This window comes from Gobius niger (genome assembly GCF_951799975.1).
Source record: "Gobius niger genome assembly, chromosome: 6".
Classification (NCBI taxonomy): Eukaryota; Metazoa; Chordata; class Actinopteri; order Gobiiformes; family Gobiidae; genus Gobius; species Gobius niger.
In genome coordinates this window covers 17,674,871-17,690,897 of record NC_136857.1, presented here as the reverse complement: position 1 = coordinate 17,690,897, position 16,027 = coordinate 17,674,871, and the positions used below count along the sequence as shown (strand labels likewise).

General features: G+C 41.0%; 1 protein-coding gene across 1 annotated transcript in view; it reads right to left on the bottom strand.

Moving 5' to 3' along the window:
• Positions 1–16,027, bottom strand: part of plxnd1 (plexin D1) — a 124,696-nt gene that overhangs the window by 46,874 nt on the left and 61,795 nt on the right. The window contains exons 13-14 of the mRNA XM_079557741.1: positions 12,701–12,840; positions 1,436–1,544 (exon numbers count right to left, since the gene is read on the bottom strand). Coding sequence (XP_079413867.1) covers positions 1,436–1,544; positions 12,701–12,840 — 249 coding nt within the window. The remainder of the gene's footprint in view (positions 1–1,435; positions 1,545–12,700; positions 12,841–16,027) is intronic.

Here is a 16,027-nt window from a genome sequence, read left to right as displayed (position 1 = left end):
CTCGCCAAGACAACTGAGGAAACAACAGTAGTTTTATTGTGTTCCATCAGACAGAGATTTTGATGCTGCATCTAAAAATAATTAGAAATCGCATGGGAAATCCGGCTTTTATCACGATGATGGCCTTGTCTAGTCACGGTTAAGCACTGGTTTGTTTCAGCTGAGACAGGATCCTTGTTTGGACCTGGTTTAGGCTGAGTCCTGCTCTGGAACTTTTGAACAAGCTCTTTCACCACTGCCTTCATCAAGCACATTCTCTCCAGTTTTACCCAAATCCAAAAGCGTCTTCCCTAACGCCTCATTTGAAAGCTAAGACCTACAGAACTCATCTAAGCTTCATCCTTGGTTTTGTTGTCACGTTTTTGTTGCGGTTTTATCATGTTTTCATTGCTTTGTTATCACAGTTAATTATACATGTACATTTCTTTATGTCATTTTTAATGTAATTTATTTTGTTTTAAATGCTGCTTTAATTGCCACGTTTTTAATTACATTTTTTCTTGTGTTTTTTTTGCCACATTTTCGTCGCATTATTGTCACCTTTTCAATGCTTTTTTTTGTCGCGTTTTGGCAGCATTTTATTTAGTTATGCACAGTTAACGTAGCTGTGATCAAATGAGACGAGAGACGAGTTCTGTAGGCCTTAGCTTTCAAATGAGCCCTTAGTCTGGTCTATAGATCCTTTCGCATCATCAGTGACATCAGCTGGAGGCAGGAAGTGATCATGAGAAATAAGATTAAGCTAAAACTAGCGATTATAAGTGTAAAACTACAACAAAAAATGTGGTCCTGTTGTGGCTTAAGGTGCAAAAACAAGAGGAATGACATTTGAGACGATAAAATAAGGTTTATCTGATATTTCCAACAAGAGTTACACATTTGTTTATTGTTACTATGACAACAGCTACAATGGAAATGGAAATCAACAGGAATCTTCCCGTCTCCAATTAATAATTAAAGGGGCTAAGCAAAAGTCAAGAAGAAGTCGAATTGGAGAAAATGTGCTTGGTTAAGGCGGGGTTAAGAGGTTAACTAAGAGTCAATGTAAATTTTTTCGAAAATTCCTACTCCTATTATTGTCTCCGTAAATCACATGGTTACATCACAAGAACACATGGTCTGTTTTTGTACCACGGCAGCCATAGCGTGAAGCTTTTTTTTTTTTTTGGACATTAAAACAAGGGCCGTATTTGTTTTTACTGGCAGCGGAGTGACATCGGTGCTTAGTTTCATTACACATGACTGTTTGAAGATTCCCACACACTTTGCATTCCTCGGAATCATAAAACGCATCTGTTAACACTCAGGCTGCACCGCTGGGGGAGGCTGTCCCAGTGGGGAACGGGGGGAACAAGAGCAAAAGAGGAGGAATGCAGGGGGAAGAGAGACAACTGGGAACAATAGACAGATAGATGGATGTCTGCGGGATGCTTACTAAATATGAGAAGGTCTCCCTGGATGTCCCCACCCCGCTCTGGTCCACATCCACTCGGACGACCAGATCAGTCATCTCGCCGCTGGACGCCCCAGTCACACACACCAGTCTGAGGGGAGAAACAGAGAGCAGGGGGGAGCATTAAAGGTCAGTAACATAATACAAAGAGTACAGTTGATTTACAGTCATCGAACAAGAGCTGATTGATCATAAAAGGCAATGACCGAGAAAGCGCCTGTCTAAGGTCTGGCCTGATACAAAAAGCCGCAAGATGTTCTTAAGGCCGTTAAAAGGCCATAACAAACTAATGGAGAGCTGCAGCAGGAAAAGTCAGCATAATATTGGTATCGCTGTACACTTGAAGGAAGATTACTACTGTATGTGCGTCGGTGATTAGGGAAATAGCACAAGTCACATGGAAGCGAGGTAAGGTAAGGTAAGACACCCTTTATTGTCCCCGCAGGGAAATTTGTCGTCTGTATTTTGATCCGTCCTTCAATGCCGCTGGGGCAACCTGTCAGGAGCAGTGGGCGACGGCAGCGCGAGCGCCTGGGGACCCGTCTACAGATCCCGACGTTTCAACACGAGTCCACTTCCTCAGCTCCCGTGCGCGAAGGATCCCCAATTTAAATAAATGATCTCCAAAGTCAGGGTTTGTGTGTTATTGAACATGTTTGGATTCGCACCTGGTTTGTTTAAATTTGCCCAATTGTCTGCGAGCTGCTGCTGGTGGAGGCCCCTCCTCTCCGTTTGAACAAAGAGGGGAAATGATGAAACAGTATGTAAAGACGTTCACCGCCACAATTGTCCCTTTGATTACACGTGCGAAGTGTAATATTGTGAATGTGCGAAGGATGAATTCGATTTTCACATACTTTTAAGTCTGGCGCAAAACAGTAAAGTGTCTCGATGCTGAGGAATCTTCAACTTGGCAAGAAAATATCAATGTAGGCTGCGGACATGAGGCGGCAGTTGGTAAAAGCCTTCACACCGGTGCAGACGCTTCCTTGCAGTCAGTGTCTGCATACGCTGGTGTATTAATGTCTGTCAGTGATTCATGTAAAGCAATCTCAGTGCCCAGTGGAGAATAGCGCATATAAACGTGGCCATTTGACTTTGCTTTTGAATATAGCAACCAAAATTGTAATTAGTTGTTGGAAAATGTGTCCGTCATTCTGGCCTGTGTCATCAAAAAAAATGAGGGACCTCCCTGGCTTGGCGGGTGGAGCAGGGCCGTCGTCTTCCAGACTTTGCTAAACAAAGAGCCGTAATTAATCTTGGGGAATTATGCTTATGAGCTAATTCATCACAGCGTATTACATTTACATTGAGGATCCAATAAAGGCCGACATCAGATATTAGAAGATGTAAAGTTCAAAGGGCTTCACACCAGCTGCGATTGGGCACAGAGGAGATTAGAGGCCGCGCTCACCTCCGGCTCTGATTAAGACTCCTGTCATCAGCGAACGCTCTGTGGGGACGTCCCGCTATAACGACACGGCGCCGAGACAAAGGCGGCGCAGGGATCTTACTGTTCGGGGGCACGAATGGTTCCAGAGGGGCTTGAGCAACCTTTATCACATGATCCCCCCTGCGCACCTCCACACCTCGGCTTTATTTAGCCAGGTGCCCCGTTATAAATTCTCCGCCGGCGATACCGTGATTGACAGGGGGGATTGTGCATGGGAAAAATTTGCATAAGCATGGGAGCAGCAGGGTTTTAATGTGGAAGAAGGCGGTGATAAGGAGAGCATGAGAGAGAGACAGGCCGTGTTTGGCTGGAGGTCAGTGCGAAACCACCCAGGTAACTGCGCAATGTGTTTTAATTAAATGGTTTGACACAAAGTAGCTTGAATTTAGCAGGGAGAGAGTATTGTTGGCTTATAGTAATATTTGACAATAGGGCTGCAATAGGGCTGCATGTACAGTATATGGAAAAAATCGAATTAAAATTTTAAACATGTCCACCAGCCTTAACATTTGAGAGTAGATAATGAAAGGGGATCTGCTAAACTAATAATGAATGGCATTGGTTACAGCACATGTTTGTAGAGGATTAAACGGCTTAGCAGGGTTTAAACATACAGTATAATGCTGCCACAGTAAAAAGTCACACGCTCTAATATTAGGTTGGACCGTTTCTTTGATTACAGCTTGCATTCACCGAAACTTTGTTTGATTCAGCCTCTGCAATGTTAAAAGATCCAGTGTTGCATCAATTTTTCATCAAGATCTTCTCAAAAGAGTTAAGATCTGGACTCATCCTCCCTGAATTACTCTTTCACAATGTGAGCCTGACGGATCCTGGCATTGTCATATTATAATACGCAGCGCCATCAGGGAAGAAGAAATCCATTGATGGAATAACTTGGTCATTCAGGTCAGCTGATCTCAATCTTTGGGCACATAGCGTTGCTGAGCCAGAGACCTGACCAACTGCAGCAACACCAGCAATTTTTGAACCTCTTAACCCCGCCTTAACCAAGTGCGTTTTCTCCAGCTCAGAAGACCAGTGTAACGCCTCATTTGAAAGTTAAAAATCGGAACAGATCTTTTTCCAAGCGTTGTCGTCAATTTTTTGGGACATTTTTTTTCCATTGTTTTGTTGTTGTGTCACATTTTTCCCACATTTTCATTACTTTTTGTCACTTTTCTATTGCTGTTTTGTGGCACACTTTTTTGGTTGCATTTTCATCCTTGCTTTCGTCTCATTTTTGCCACTATTTTCGCACTCTTTTCAAAAGCTTTTAGATCTGGGTAAAGCCAAACTGGAGAAATTTGTTCAGGTGAGGTTTTACCTGTAAACTGCCACCGTAGGGCTAGGGTTAAGGTAAACAATTATTTGTATCCAATCTCAAAGCGTATTGAGTGGAGAGCTTACAGTATATAGGCCAGTGGGATGCCTAATTTAAGAGCCAAGACCTTCTAGTTTCTAAAAAATATGTGTAAGATCTGTGTGAGTGAAACACAACTTACATTACATTTGCCCTTCTTAACCATACTCATATCCTGATTAGGGTTAACTAACCCTAACTCTAGCCCCCTGATCAGGGGGGACGGCAGGTAACAGGTTAAGAGGTTAAAGGATTATGTGCAGCATCAATAATGAATAAAAGTCTTTGTGATTTGCAAATAACAACCATCTAAAATTATGACAATTCAATTCCGATTTATTGTGCAACCCTATTACATATGGATGGTAATGCCAGATTCCCTTCCTCTTTCTTTTAAAAAACACATTTATTCATGCACGCAATTAAAACACAATCTTTCTTTAGAATTGAAACTACAAGCTGTGATTAAACCTGTCAGTCGCTAGCAGTGGAGAAATTTCTTGCATACTGATTATAAAAGCAGCAGGTAAGAGAATGTCACCCCTCAAATTACACTCCTGTCCGGCACAGGGCACCGGGGCACAGTCGCACCTGTTTGGAAAAATAACCCCATTTCCTGCTCTGATTTAGCAATGAAAACAAAATGGAGGTATACGAGCCTGAGGGGAGAGAGAAATAAGAGCATGTATCATTACAATGGATTCAGCCTGTCACACCATTTTATTACAAATTATATCCACCTCATATTTAGTCTGTCGGGCTAATCATTTATGTATACAGGCAAAAGCAGATTATGCTATTAACCTTTATGATTAGAAAGATGTTAGTATTTTTTAATCCACTGTTGTTTTGCTGCAACAGACCACCTGGTTTGCCTATTGATTTAAATGTCCTATGCCCTTCCTAACATCATTCTTAACTCATCCCGGAGAACACCAATGTTTGTGCACCAATGGGTTATTGCATGTATATATAGTCAGTGAAATTTATACTCGACAATTTCTGTGGTCAACATAGGGCAATATATCAATATTTAAGATATATCGATATATTTTTAAATGAGATGTGGAATTAGACCATATCGCATATATCGATATAGTTCAAATTCAGGGCCGTGGCAATATGACCTATCACAGAGCATGATGCCGTTGACAGGCTGGTGTTTCTTGCACAAAATGTTTAAATGAAGGAGGACATGCTTGTCTGTCTTCAAATGTCTACCTCAAAGACAGCACTACTGTTTATCAAAGTAAAAAAAGAACATGTTTATTGAGTTGAGAGTCTTTTTCTTGTGTTGAGACTGTTCAGATGAGCAATGAAGTTCAAAAAGAAACAGGTAATCTCAAGTGATGTTTTAAAAAGTTTATCTAAAACTGAACACTTTATTTTGTTATCTCTTCATATATAAATGCTGCCCTCGGAAAAAGATTTACCTATTTTTTTTTATATGCTATTTTTATTGAAGATTTTTTTTTTTTTTTTTAAATGTGCAGCTTTGTAATGTGTTTATGTTTACATTTTATAGTGATTTTTAGATAAAACTACTCATATATGGCTTTGGCTTTGGCTTAAAATTTCATTTCACAGCTCTCACTTTTGTGGAAAAAATATCGGGATATATATCGTATGTTGATATTCAACCTCAATATATCAGGATGTGACTTTTGGTCCATATCGCCCGGGCCGAGGTCAATATCTTTAAAAATGAATTATTAAAAACAAGAAAGTCGTGGAAATGTGCTGGATGTCAAACACTACCAGTAAGAAAAACAAAAGATTCACGAAGCATTCACAGTTTTATGTTTTGCTGAACAATATGGTGTGTTGAAGAATAAGATTATGGGTGGTCAATTGAATTAATGGGAATCCCTGGCAGGTCAGTAGGGATTACTCTTTTCAAGTCATATAGAAGAAGCTAAGAACAAAAGCCTATCTGTATGAACAGTATAACAAGGTCGGCCTGTGGCTCGGTTCACAGCGAGTGCATGTCTGTGATGCTAATGCGATATGATTTCAGTCAAAGGACATCCACAGTCCCAGTTGGAGCAGCGTGGCCCGGACTGACCCTAAACCCACCCAGTCTCTCTGCATTGTGTTATATTTCTCAGCTATGATATCTGGACTATTACCAAAGAAGATACCAAAGAAGTTTTCTCCAATGTGACCACCTGTCTGATCCAGCACTATGTTGCCAAAAAGGAGCGCTTACGGACTGGCGACGCCCGGGGGACAATTATCCATCTGCTGCCTCACTGTCGACATTTGGACAAATGTCTGTTTTATTGTTTTGATATTTGTCTCATTATTGATTTCAGGCTATTCTTCGGCTTGATCAAATCACCAATCCAGCATTGGGGTTCACACAAATGTACTGAACGGAAATATATTGGTAGAAAGTTGCTACTTCTTTAGAGCAACTTTTGCTGGTTCTACAACAGCTTAACCGAAATCTAAAAGCTTCTGGACAGGAGAGTTTGGTCAGTAAACACCTCATTTGAAAGCTAAGACCCACAAAAGTGATCGTAACTTTATCTTTAAGTGTTTTTGTCTGTTTTTCATCTCATTTTTGTCACTTTTTGTGGGTTTTGTGTGGCTTTTTTTATCACTCTTTGGTTGTGTTTTGTCACGTTTTTGTTGTATTTTCATCCTCCTTTATCGTCGCTAGTTTGACGCTTTTAGAAACTGGAGGGGCGGGGGTTAAGAGGTTGAACAGGTGAGTTTACCAAGACTAACCGAGAACAAAACGGGTCTTAACCAAGTCTTAACCAAGTCTATACAAGGACTGGACCAAAACTATGGCCATAAACCGAACCCTACTTAACCAAGTACTTGAGTAAATGACACGTGTAGAAGTAGTGCCAGAGATGTCTTATTTCCCTAGAGCGGACTGCGATCATCACCAATCAAGTATGTGAGAGCACTTGTCTGCAGCAGCGGCGATAAATGAACAGAGGAGGGGAAAAAAAAAAAAAAAAGCGAGGACCTGAGCCAAATATCAAGTGAAGTACTCCGGTAAATGAGGTGTGCCTAGACGGAGTGAGCCATTAATTAAAATGTTGACATCGAGTGAAGCCGCTAGTGCTCTCCGCAGCGCTACACATTTTCCTTTTGGCACGCAGATGTGACCTCTGACCCCGCGGCGCACCTGTCTCAACAGCCCTGATAAATGGGGTTGCGTTATGGGCAGGTGTGTGAGCGTGTCTTTGCCACATGAGTCTCGGATGTGAAGCTCGAGCGAGGACGTTTTTTTTTTTTTCGTCAAGCGCGGCTATTTTGTACCCGTGACCATTTATCAGGACGAGGCTTAATTGAGCATTAGATTTAAGGATAATTTATACGGCGGCGTAGATTAAAGTGATGTCTAACTCCAGTCAAGGTGAGGAGATAGGATCAAATGCAATCAAGTCAATGGACAGGGGATAAATAATCGGGCGGCATTGTGTTTGTGAGTCAGACACGCAGTGACAGTGTCTAATGCACAAATGAAAAATGAGCAACGACTCTTAGTAGAAGGGCTGTGACTCAAAACAAGAAGCCTCTCATTTACAGCTACAGCTTTTAAGAAAGCACACACAATGAAAACAACTGTGAACTATTGCTACTATCACTACAGCTACAGCTACTTTCTTACTGTACTGTGGAACGTGTCTTTAGTGCTAGGTGTGAAAAGATTGACATATACGCACGCAAGTCTTGGGACAATGTGTACATTATGTCCTCCATGTAAATTTTTATTTGGCATTTAATTTTATTCAGTATTTTAATTGAAGTTTATCATCACGCGACCTTAAAGCAGACCTAAGTATCTCATGTACCTAGAGTTTTTTTTTTTGCTCATTACTTGTCTGTGAGAGTAAATACTACACTGACAGAAAAGACAAAAAGTAAAGAGGGATATTGTACATTGTGCCACAACACAATTGAAAAAATTCTTCTCACTCAAACTTGGCTGTAAACACTGCTAAAGTGGCGCTAGCTCACAGTTAGCTTTGCCCGTTAGCCTGTTAGCTTATTCTTCGTGATTCTATTAGTGCATTTCCTAAGTACTTCACATGCCCCCCCTTCCTAAAACGCACTTCTTCAAACCAGTGTTACAAATCGAGCAAATATAAAGGAAGTGGGTGAAACTGCTGACAGTGTCTCATGGTCTGATGTGGTATGATTTGTCAATGCCTCTACAGCAGCAGAAAGGATATACTTAACTGTCAAAACAAGCGGGCCACAAAGCCAATAAGAAGTGACGACACGAGATGAGATCAGCCCTGCAGCGATGAGGGAATTTGGACTGGGGCGCTTCGGGGGGGTATCAGACTGACAGGTAGGACCCGGGTCACTGCCACAGACTACAGTTACAATGACTGGCTTCACTGGAGCAAGTCCAGATAAACAGCATCATTTAGGCAGCATTACAGACACACACAGACAGACAGACGGAGGGGACTGAAATCAAACTTGAGCTTATGTTGTTGTGACTGAAGGGGTAATTGGCAGCAGACAATAGATGTAAAACAAATGTGTTATTGTCCGTACACTGGATGCTGCTGATCTTTGGTCAGCTTCGTTGAACACAATAAAAGGAACACCCTGCAAAGTAAGAACCAACATATCGCTTAATGCAAACTCATTTTTGGGTCGTGGGCTGAAATTCAGCTCCCACGGCGGGTCGCGGCCTCATATAAGGTAAACAGGAAAATACTATGGAATTTTGTAGTCTAAGTCTGTATTGCACTTTACCTGCCTGTGTCACAAGTTTCTCAAAGTAATACAAAGTAGTGATTATTCATTGACTCCACCCTTGATGAAGCCAGAGCTGTCCATTTACCACGTGGCTATAGTGTGTTGTTTATATCCTGATCTCTTATTATGTCTGCAGGACACATGTGAAAATCTTTTTTTTTTTTAAATGTAAGCTACCCCCTAGTGGCTGGAATGAGCATTCATAACTCTGCACAGGAATGGGCAAGAGACTTACTTTTTTTTTTTTACATACTCTGGAATTTATGCTCTACAGGGCAGGGGCCGGATTAAATCATCTCATGGCCCGGATCAGGCCCGCGGGCCATATGTTTGACACCCCTGGCTTAATGCGCTGCTTTATAGTCTAGAACAGGGGTAGTCAGCATCAAATCTGGCCCTCCAGCACAGAACCTCTGGCCCTCAAGATGATTTTGAGAAACATTATTACACAAATCAGAACATAGTACTTTAACATTTTAGGGTGAAATGGGAGAAAAAAAACTGTCATTACACCCAATTAAGTCATATATTATGTACAACACTGGAATTTGTAGAAAGTGCACTGGAAAAAGAATAATGGTTTAAAGGAAGAAATGCAAGAAATCTTCTTGAATTAAGAGATTCAATCTAAAGTTTGAGTAGATTTGGTCTAGCCTTCAATCAGAAAAAACATCTTTTCGTAAATATTCTGTTTCAGCAGATTATTTTGCATCTTTTCAAGTGAAAAATTATTTTTAAAATTAAAAGTTCATCTGTTTTATTTCAAAGTGGGTTTTATTCTTGTTCCATTAGCGTTAGCATTTGTATCTTTATCTTTGATTAGTTCAAACCGACTCAAATTCAAATAAAAAAAACGTTATTCAAGCAGTTTTAAAGTCATTTATCTAATTTAAGATTCCAGTGTGGTGCTTTACTTTGGGCTAAAATTGGCAGCTTTGGCCTTCGGTCTTTTTGCAATGAAGAAAATTGGCCCTCCACTGAGAAAACTTGCCTACCCCTGGTCTAGAAGTTGCACAAATGCAAGAAACTATGCATGCCTCGACATAATGAGGTCAAATCCTGGCTTTGACAATCTGCCAAATGTCTCTCCTCTCTTTCCTCTATTTCACAACTACCACAGTCCAGTAATCTGTTAAATAATCTGCTAAAAATCAGGGAATCAAACCCTAAACTGTCCCCTTATTATTGTTATCATTATTACCATTTTAGTTATTTTTATGACACAAATCACATCCTTGCCAATGCTAAAGGGCTGTGTCACCAATACGTCCGAGCTGCAAAGATATGCAACCACTCACCCCAAGGCGAACGATAAAAGAATGCATGAATGTTTGAGTGCACGATTGATTGGAAGATTTGAGTGGAGCCAGATCTGATAAGAACCCCACTTTAACCATTAAAGATGCACAGTAAAGGGTTGAAACAGCCTGATTACCTCAAAACTACAGTACTCGAGTAGAAGTGCTCGCTAAATTGTGTTTAAAGTAGCCTGTTTTTTCCGCTGAAGTTGTGTAATTGTTGAGTTTCAGACTCGCAGATCTGTGTTTGGGTGTCACATTGGGGTCCTGCAGTCTCCATGGTGACAGTGTAATGGTCCTTTACTATGGAGTCATTTAAAACCAGAAGTGTGCTGCATAATAGTGTTTTGTGCAAAATTAGCCTCGTGAATACATAAAATCCAAAGCCCACCGGAGAGGCTGACATTTGAGACTGTGACATTCAGCTCGAGACGGATCCTATTGATAAACTGCAGCCATCTGATCAGACATTTGTTACGGTGATTCATTACGAAACTGATTCAATGGAAGACATTTCTATTAAAGTTGCCTAGACGAGTGTAAAACCTGTCTCAGACTACAACGACTGAGAAGTGGCTCAAATTGTTTAATTTCCATTTAATTCAGATCTCAAAGTGTGAGGTCAACTTGCACTAATTTCCCAGTCCCACTATAACAGTAAAGGTGCTAAAGATAAGGTGTGGCTTCAACACAGAAATGTTCTTTTGTTCAGTGTGCAGTATAAACTTACAGCGTGTTGACAAGAAAAGGAGAAATAGTGATAAAAAACTAAACATAAGAACAATTTGCGATTCGACCTTTGTAGTATATTTAAAATCAAAGCATTTCTTCAGAGAGGTGTTTTAGTTCAAGCATAAGGTAAACAAAGATAAGATAAGATAAGATAGCCTTTATCAAACTATTTCATCAGCAGCCACTTTTGGCCGTGAGCCAATAAAAATGGTCCCCTTTTGGGTCCCAGCCCACTACGAATTGAGAACTATTGCTATGTATTTACTAGTAATGAACCCAGTGCTTAAATTAGTCATTGTACAGCAAAGATGACTGTGTGGTTGAAATGCATATATGAACCTTGCCCATTAATTGCCTTTAAGTCAAAAGCTCAGATCTCAGATCTAGAGACATTTTTATGTCTATTGTAAAATGCTTTATTATTGATTGCATGCTCTATTTACATTTAAGGTCATGGGTACTAGTTTGGAGCATTATTCTAGCAACCTGTGGACCTCATGTGGGCCGCACTAAAGCTACTGTAACGGTATTACTCAGTTACAGGCCTGACACTTGTAGATACAGCGATACATCTATTGCAGTATATGAAAGAGAGAATGTGCAGAATCCAGTTAGAAATATTGTGCTTTGAAACAAACAAGTAGAAACAAATAAACTTTAGTCCACCTTATTTGAGACCAAGCAAGGACTTAGAACTCGAGTTGCCTATGTGCTCCAAAATCCAGCCTTAAACCAAGGTTCCAGGAAGAAACTGTTCCTTGTATTCATCATGCATTAATATTCATGCCCCAAAATTCAATCTGTCCAAATAATCATAAGTAATTAAATAACTTTGAGAGGAGGCACTGAGCATTTCCCACTGAATACCAATGACAAATGTTCTTGCCTTTCTGAGGTGATGAGGGTTTCAGTGAAGAACACTGGGTTATTCTGCCTATTAAAACAGAACTGATTTAGTCTAGGATGTACCAATTCATCTGGTTACCCATGACACATTCTTCCATCACTGTTTGTAAAACATGTTCTCTCCATCTGATTACTTACCTGACCAAACATGCCTTGTGTTACCGTGGCAACTGAAAATTTACCATAGCCAAACCCATTTTAGGTGATGCATCACAAAATTTCTGCTCCCAAACTCTAATTCTAGATCGCATAGCCGCTAAATAATAACTAGTTTGCGAGTGAAAGCTTCCCAATCTGTCAACATGCAAAAAAAAAAAAAACACCAATATTGTGTGCGCCACTGCGAGGAGTGAACGCCTCATACAAGCGCATGGTATTCCATCGCTGTACCATCACAACCAACATTAACTTTGACAAAATTCTCTAACACACCCACCTCAAGGACAAAATGTTCACTGGCTGCCTGATTCATATAATCCACACAATAACAGGGGCTTGGTATTAATTTACCCTCATCAGCTGTGTCAGTCCTACTGTCATTGCCTTGTTGGCATATGTGGCTGTTTTAATGAGGTTGATTAATATTGTTTGTCAAAGTAATATTTTTCTGGCTGAAACGAAAGAAAAAGCTAAACTAAACTAAACTAAAATGTTGACTGAATGTATGACAGAGCCAATTTAATGAATACAACATTTGAAGTCACAAAAAAGGTTTTTAAAAGCTTTCGGGAGCATTGAAGAAAAAGAGCCAAACTTACTGCTCAGAGACAGTGTAGAGCTTGATGATACAGGGCACATCTCCAACAGTGACAGCGACCCCCTTGTCCCTACGCCCCAGGTTCCTGCCCTGTACGGTCAGCAGGGTGCCCCCCTCCACTGGACCCTTCAGAGGAGAGATCTGGCGAAGAGACAGGAGGGAAGAGGTGTGAGAGTGGCATACACAATATAATAAATGTGTTAACAAAAAGTGTAACATATTTTCAGTTCAATATTTTTGCACCTGACAAGTAGGACTTGAACCAGATTCTTGCACGTATTAGCTACTTACACACATCATTTCACAATAAAGAAAAATATTCAATTAAAATTGTTTACTATAGTACCACTGAATTTAAACCAGAACAAAGTAACAGGCCCCTAGAGGTCAAAAGCGTCACTGCAGGCGTCGTAGCATGTTGTGGTTTTTTACTCATTTATTGTCCTTGAGAGTAAATACTACGCTGACAGGAAAGACAAAGGCAGAGAGGGATACAATTGTATATTTTGCCACAATCCAATTACACAATGGAGATTTTTTTTTTTTTTCACTCAAACTTGGCTGTAAACACTGTTTAGGTGCGCTAGCTCGCAGTTAGCTTTGCCCATTAGCCTGTTAGGTTCTTCTTCGTGATTCCATTAGTGTGTATTGGTGACTCCGACCCGGTGCCGGCAAAGTTGTAATTGTAGTTTTCTGGCAAGAGACACCAAGGGGAGATGAAAGACCTCCCAATCATCCCATTAACACTTGTTTTACCCCAGAGAGGGTACGAAAAGGATTTATTAAGGTAAACAAGTTACTTAGTACTGCTTTAAGCCATATTTTGGTTGACTAACAATACCACTAATAAAATGCTATTTCAAGACTCCCATGTAGGACTGAACAGGAGAGCAGCAACAGAGCAAAGCAAGCTGGCGAGAATCATTACATGTCAATATGTGAGTGCATCCCAACTAGTACAGTATATGATCTTCAGTTGCAACTGTTCATGTTAATTGCCAATATTTCAGTAAAACTGTTAGAACAGGAACATTTCAGAAAGGCAGATTCCGAGTTAATAGTATCAGGTGCTAACATGGATTTGTGCAAAAAGACATTGATTATGCGGTGTTACATCAGCATAATCAATGTCTTTTTGCACAAACCCTAGATATCGTGCTTTGCTCACCAGAAACTACGACATGCTTTACGGAGCGCTGCAGATAAACAGGCAACATGTGTTCAAGTTCAATAATGACATTTAAAACTGCCCACAACAAAAGGGGGGCTGGGCCGAAGGAGATGCTGTCGGCTGACATGGAGGGAGAGAGATAAGGGCAAGTGGCCGATGTGAGTGTCCCCATCTCTAATTGAATAGACACACGCGCGTTAGGTACACAGCCGCGCACAATGCCGACACTTAACTGTGCCAGTCTAAGACCCTTCAGCCCCTAATCCTCTCCAGCGCATGCAAATAAAGAGCAGCGTGAGAGCCCCCCTTCACATCCCACAAGAGACAGGCAGACAGAGGAGAGCGGCTGGAGAGGCTGTGGAAAGGTGGGTGAGTGCGCCAGGCAATTTGGGCAACTGAGTGTCGAGGGGGAGAAGGAGGAGAGGGGGTAAGAGAACGAGAGCGAGAGAGAGAGAGAGAGAGAGAGAGAGAGAGAGAGCAAAGCCTCCACAGGGGAATTAATGCACCGCGCGCTTCCCTTTCATCTGTTTTCCTGCATCTGCTCCGTCAAATTCCTACGTCCAATTTCTGCTGTTGTTTGGGGAGCACACTCGCACGCACCATTTCAACACACGCCTTTGGTCTTTCAAATGAGCGGCTAAAGAGAGGGACACGACTTATACAAGATCAAGACAAGACCAATGACTTGTGATAAGAAATAAGAAAATACACTAATACACTATGAGATCCGTTATAACAAAGGCCTTGGTGCTAATGATGGGATATCTACGGCTTGTTACCGGGATTCAAACACACAACCTCGAAACACAATTATGAGATAGAATGGACATACGTGCAAGGATAATCTATTTTCATAAGCTCACAATGACCCTGGTGACCAAGAATCTCAATATTAAATAAAACTAGGTCTATAATCTTTGAAGTATTTGGATCAAGGCTATATGTTTTTAATCTCTAACTAGCACGCATCCTCTGATAATGTGGGTGAAGTGTCTTAGCCAATGACACAATAACAGTATGTGTAAGCAAGTTAAATCATACCAAGCCCCAATGTCATGGTATAACTAACCAATGTTAATAATATGAAAAACTTTGAATTCAAACTGCAGATCTTTCAGTTATAGACAGATGCTCACATGAACCAATGTCGACCCACTGGCCAATTACAACAATCTAAAGCAGCGAGGGTTTTATCTATTCTCCTGCATCTGCTCTGTCAAATTCCTCTGTCCAATTTGGCTGTTGTTTGGGGAGCACACTCACACGCATCATTTCAACACTCGCCTTTGGTCTTTCAAATCAGTGGCCGAAGAAAGGGAGAGCGAAGAGGGGTGCGTCACTTCTCCATAACTAGAGATACACAGCCTTAGAGATAGCATCAGAGACGGCCAGACAGAAGCAATCTACTATCATCTTGCCACTGTAGCATGGATCGGGCCAGCTGTACTCCTCTGAGTGACCCCGAGCTGAGCCCGAGTCCCACTGACCCCTCTGCGTTATTACTTTGGCTCCAGCGCTATCAGAAACTCTGCCCAAGAATGAAAACAGTCCTTCTGTTTGGTCTAGGTGAGAGGACAAGGCCACAGCATTTTAAGCGAGGAAGAGTGACAGTCTGGATAAATAAACCAGGAGAGGAAAAGGAAGGAGTAGTTAGCAGGACAAGAAAATAAACAGCTACTGCCTGTATAAAGCATGTGTAATTGGTGAAAAATATTTAGATCTAAGAGGTCACGGTGGTGTTCATTGTGCCAGTCCCAAGCCTAGATGAAGGAAGGGCTCCAAAGACCTCATCTTAAGTTAATATGATTAACCTGTATGTCATGTTGAATGGCAGTGGTAGATCAACCAAAGAAACAGAAAATGTAATGCAGTTGCATTCATTACTGACATATGGTATTGCAATGCATTACAATAATCTACATACTGTATATCGACAGTGGTACATTACATTACATTACATTATTTTCTAAGGCCGATGCCGATATTTTGGGATGTTAATTGACCGATGCCGATATGCTCGACCAATATTTTGGACCGTTATTTTTGTCAGATTTTTCCAAATGACTGGTCTATAATCCTGTAAAAACAAATACTTGGCCACTCCAGCATTGGCTGATTTCATTTTATTTGTTTAGGTGATCCAATCGTAGTTTCTGT